At 38.2% G+C, this 5,493-nt stretch overlaps 1 protein-coding gene across 1 annotated transcript in view; it reads right to left on the minus strand.

Annotated features, from left to right (window-relative positions):
- Positions 1 to 2,779, minus strand: part of LOC104501224 (leucyl-cystinyl aminopeptidase-like) — a gene marked incomplete at both ends in the record, with an annotated part of 10,069 nt that extends 7,290 nt beyond the window's left edge. The window contains one exon of the mRNA XM_010145001.1: positions 2,619 to 2,779. Within this exon, the coding sequence (XP_010143303.1) occupies positions 2,619 to 2,779 (161 nt within the window). The remainder of the gene's footprint in view (positions 1 to 2,618) is intronic.
- Positions 2,780 to 5,493: the final 2,714 nt, after the last annotated feature.

The following is a 5,493-nucleotide window of genomic DNA, read 5'->3' on the forward strand; positions in this document are numbered from 1 at the left end:
CCGGGCCCCGTGCCATCTCGGATCACCACCGCAGTTCGGGTTTCGCTTTTGCTACCGACCGCAGGTTAACCCTTGCTTTCCCAAACCCCTCAATACGTTGTTGGTTTTGTTTTGTATTTAATATTTCTCTGTTTGTTGTGTTATTAAAGTTTGTTTCAGTTTTCCAAAAAGCATTTTAGAGGTCTCACTAATTCTCTTCTCCCTTCCCCTATTTCTGCTGGAATAGGGGAAGGTATTATCGTTACCGGACCTTGGCTCAACCTCAGCCAAACCGGTGACAAGGCTGAACCCCAACTTTCAGTCTATCCACATCGCAGAGGTGCTCTATCCCTCTGATCATTTTTTGTGTCCCTCCTCTCAAGCCACTCCAACAGGTTCATGTCCTTCTTGTGCTAAGGACTTCAGAGCTGGATGCAGTACTCCAGGTGGGGTCTTACCAGAGCAGAACAGAGGGTCAGAATCACCTCTGTCAACCTGCTGGCCACACTTCTTTTACACAGAATCACAGAAACATACGGTTGGAAGAGATCTTTAAGATTGTAGAGTCCACCCATTCACCCTGCTCTTCCAAGGTCCCTAAACCATGTCCCTCAGCACCACATCTATATGTCTTTTACACACTTCCAGGGATAAATAGTCCACCACCTCCCTGGGCAGCCTGTTCCAATCCTTGACAATCCTCTCTGTAAAGAAGCTTTTCCTAATATCCAAGCTAAATCTCCCCTGACACAACTTGAGGTTGTTTCCTCTTGTCCTGTCACTTTTGATGCAGCCCAGGACTCAGTTGGCTTTCTGGGCTACCACTACACACTGTTGGGTCATGTTGAGCTTCTCACCAACCAACACCCTCAAGTTCTTCCACTCAGGGTTGCTCTCAAGCTATTCTCTGCCCTGCCTATATCTGTGCTTGGGATTGCCTCCAAACCACGTGCAGGACCTTGCCCTTGGCCTTGTTGATCCTCATGAGGTTCACATGTGTCCACTTCTTGAGCTTATCCAGGCCCCTCTGAAAGCCATCCACCTCTCTGGCATGTCAACCGCACCACTCAGCTTGGTGTGATCTGCAAATAGGCTGAGGGTGCACTCAATCATGCTATGTCATTGATAATACCGATCAATATAAATAATACCAATCCAAATACAGAGATCCCTGAGGGACACCACATTTCCTAGTACTTCTCCCTCAGCTCCAGCACCCAAAGTAGATTGTCCAAAGTCATATGGACAGGAAATATCTGTCTGTATCAGAAATTCAGCCAGTAGTATTTTCACCTCAGTCCAATGAAATTTTCACCTCAGTCTTCCTGAAATTTTATGTTTTTTTTTTTTAAAAAAACAACTGATGTTGATTCAAGAACAAGACTCAAATTCCAAATCATGAAACCGTAATTGATTGCATACTGCAAGGACTGTCTCAAGTGAACTGCAGGCTGGAAGAATAAATATTAAGATGGCTTATAATGATTATAAAGACTTGACTATTTAGAGAAAACACAACTCTGAGTGAGATGAAACAAGTTGCACATATGCATTCCAATTTTTGCAGGGACCACTTCTGTGTATGACTCACACAGAGCACTCTTATTCAAAAGTTTTTCAAGCACTCCCCAAACTGGCATAAATTAGAAACAGAAGAATAATTAAGCCTAACAATCCTTTCCTTCATCCCTTACCTTTTGACTACACATCGTTTTCCTTCCACCACATAACAAAAATAAACCAAAACCCTGTAACTTCTAACATTTCAAAAGACAAATTCTTTCCACAGGCCTGATTCTGCAAGATGATGCAATGAACACAATTTTTATTAAGACTTTATTAAGACTTCAAACAATAACCAAAATAAACCTACCAAAATTTCAAAAGGATTCAAACTTACATATTTTGGTTGATACAACCAAAGTAAGGTTCGTAATATAAGACATATTTGCAGTAATTTAATTTCTACAGTTAGCAACTGCCATATCTTTGCTGCTTCAGCATTTGCATATGTACTTCCTTCTAGCTTTTGGCACAATGGATATTGTCTCTCCTATATATTCAGCTATCTGCTGTCACGCATTAGTGCCTTATTCAAATTTTTAAGACAAGAAAGCTGTGATTCTAGCTTCTCCATTTTCCTCTAACAAAGCCCAAGATGTACACTGAATTTTGGCAGGAAGGAGCAGAGGGTCTAAAATCAGATGTATGCATCTGTAACTTCAGCAAACGTCTGCAACCACCCTTTCTTCAGCTTCCCACTAACCATACAAAACTTTCTGAAATTAAAAGAAAACTTTACTTGTGAGTTCTGCCTTTCGGTATTAAAAAACCTGAGGAATTCATTCTACTATTTATCACAAATTAATCATCTTAAGCTTAAAAGCTTCAGGAAAGGATGCAAATAAGAAACACAGCTTACAAAGGATATGACAGCTTTTTACCAGTTGCTTGGGTGGAAGACACAGGTCTTCAGGCACGTCTTAGATGTGTGAATTTTTGTGCCGAATTCTCTTTTACCACCTGCCTTCAAAGAAAATGCTAGAATTCCTGAATACAAGTCAGAAAGATGTACAAGATACAAGAAAGACACCTGCAGGTAAAATTTAATGGATAGAAAGTATTAAGAAATTAATAACCTTGCATCTGATGTCCAATTTTCTGGTTCCATGTGATACAAAAATTTCTCTTGTTGTACAGAAATAACCTTTCCCTTTCGGACTACAGTAACTAAAGGAAATCCTTTATGCAGAATCCAAGTTTTCATCAACTTTTTTACATCTAGTGTTCCATTGGTAATCTGTAAAAAAGAGTCATAACATAAGAAATCCACAAATAAACCTTCCTCCTTAACTTACCAAGTAAGTAGTAGCATGATTCTGTATCTGTAAACAATCACTTCGACACTAAGCTTGTAAATTTCATAAGCAACAATTTAGGGGAGCAGGTGTTTTGTATTTTCTTAAGTTGAAGGAATCCTACCCAAGCAGCAGAAAGACAAATTGGAAACATCGGATAGGTCAAACTGGTATCTTATGAAAGTGGAGAAGAGAACATTACAGAAGAGAAAGTTATGGTAAGCTCCTAAGTTCCCTTCTACTGTTTCCTGATTGGTATTCTGATACCATGTGGGTTTTTCAGGTTACAGATCTTTCCACTCACCAGTTTTGCATAGCTTACCCTTCAGTCTTCTAATCTTTCAGGAACTGTTTGCACTACAACATCCCCACTGAGGGTACTTTATAATGTCTAGATATCACTGCCTTTTTACTAGCAGAGACGATAACCCAACCTGAAAAAGACAGTATGTCCCCTAACTTATGAAAATGTGTTTTAGGTTGAGTTGTTAGGCATATATGGAAACAAATCCCAGTTATATTTTTCAATTTACATCTAACATTTACCAACCTATACTGTGTCTTTCTCTAGTTTACCAAATCATCAGCATCCTACTGCCCTCTCTTTTCTGTTCAAGTTGACAATAACGCATGCACTTTACCCTTATGGGAAAATGCTGTATTATTTATGTAGACAATTACCATAAACTTTAAACAGTGGGTTCAATTCCAGGGAAGCAACTCTCTGTCAAAAGTATAAAATTTACAATATTTGAAATCTGCAATTTTTTTTTACTTTTACATAATCACAAACCCCACTCTTGGCTAAATCCTCTTTCTCCATCTTATTATCACAAGCTATCATTATTACTGCAATGTTACATTGTGTAATCCCTTCACAAATTGCCCAAGATGCGTTGAATCCATGCTCTCACTTCCTTTTTCTTTCCTTCTTGTTACACTTTGAAACCACAAGGAAGTCTGTAAGATCAATGGCAGTCAGCCAAAAAAACCCCCAAACAAACGAAAAAACCGCATGCCCAAGATGGGAGGAATGTTAAGACATCAGGAAACCAATTAAGTCTAATACTTGTATCTTGTCAACTTGTCTGTTTCATATCTCAGTCTTTCTGTGCTAATATTGCGAGCCACCTATAGACTGGCAGAAAGATTTGGTGTCTGATCTGTACAGAGATATGAGTAACTGTGATCTGAAATTTGCTCCACTGAAATAATTCTATTCCAAAACTGAAGCCTCCCCAATCACCTGAAATTAAACCCATTTATTATGGGTTTATTATTTATTTATTATTTATTATAGGTTCATAGTCTCATCATAGCAAAAATTTTATTGATGTTATTTTATTGACATATCTTCTGTGAACAGTAGCTCCTAGTGCCAATGAAAGCAATGCATGAAAATTACTTCATCCTTCTTCCTCCCAAGCAAGGTGTACAAGAAGTTTGCTTGCTGTGTTCAAGTCACATTCACTTGTCACATCTTCACCCAGCTACGATTGTTGATTTCCACAAAGGAGGTTAAAACTTTAGAAATCATTGTGCATTTTGCAGTGTGGACAGCAAAAATTTATCATCAAGGAAAAGGCCACTTTTATGGCTGCAATTTTCAAACACCTTCAACATACGCATAATTAATAGGAGCAAAAGGAAAAAGAGGTAGTCAATTTGCCGAAAATTTTTACTATTACCATACATATGGGAAACAACCTAAAAGGTATCAAAGATCTTAATGCAAGATAATGATTTAAGTATAATAAGGGAAACTCAGTGAAATAGTTCTAAAATAGAGAAGAATCAAGAAGTCCAGACAGAGATATGGCCTTTTGCATTACCAAGATAAAACTTCGAAAGAAACTTACAGCACATCCGGGCACTGGCTAGAGTCCAAGGGCACTAATAATGGTATAAATCAACTCAAAGATCAGGTACACAATATTTTGTGTGAGCTACTCAGATTCATCAAGTTCATATGGTTTTAATAATTCAGACACTTATTGGGGGAAAACATTATTGAGCGAAGACTTTCCATGAAGTTCCTAGAATGGATGAACTTCTGATATCAAGGGCAGAGAAAGTAATCAGACATGCAGCCTGTCTAGATTTGACTCTTAACCAAGAGGATCTGGGCAAGAATCTGACGGTGAAAGACCATGAGAAAGTGAAACAAACTAAGTATTCAAGATACAGAACAAAAAAATATTAAGACAGAAAGAATATCAAAACAAAGGAAAATGGACACAGGGTCAGTACATTTCAGTAAATTCAAAGAGCAAATAGTCAGTGGAAAGAAAGCAATGCAGAAAATTTGGCACCTTCTCAGCAAAGCAAAATAATAAAAGCCCAAATGTAAACTAATTCACTGCAATAGCAGACTAGATCAGCTAAACTATGAGTCTTTGAAAAAAGGCAGTATGTGAAAAGACAGAATTAAGAGCAATAACACTCAAATACTCAGGCACAAAATCACGTGCAGCCAGAAACTGACACAGAGGAAAAGCCAAACACTGTAAACAACATCAGAAAACATCTGAAGAACCAGTTGGTGGGATCCTCCACACAGAAAGGCAACTTCCAGCAGATAATGCTCAGGCACTAACTTGATAATTTTAAAGGTATCTTCCAACCAAAATTATTTGAAATATATGTTGTCAGCAGG

The sequence above is a fragment of the Buceros rhinoceros genome, unplaced genomic scaffold, assembly GCF_000710305.1.
Source record: "Buceros rhinoceros silvestris isolate BGI_N320 unplaced genomic scaffold, ASM71030v1 scaffold14521, whole genome shotgun sequence".
Classification (NCBI taxonomy): Eukaryota; Metazoa; Chordata; class Aves; order Bucerotiformes; family Bucerotidae; genus Buceros; species Buceros rhinoceros.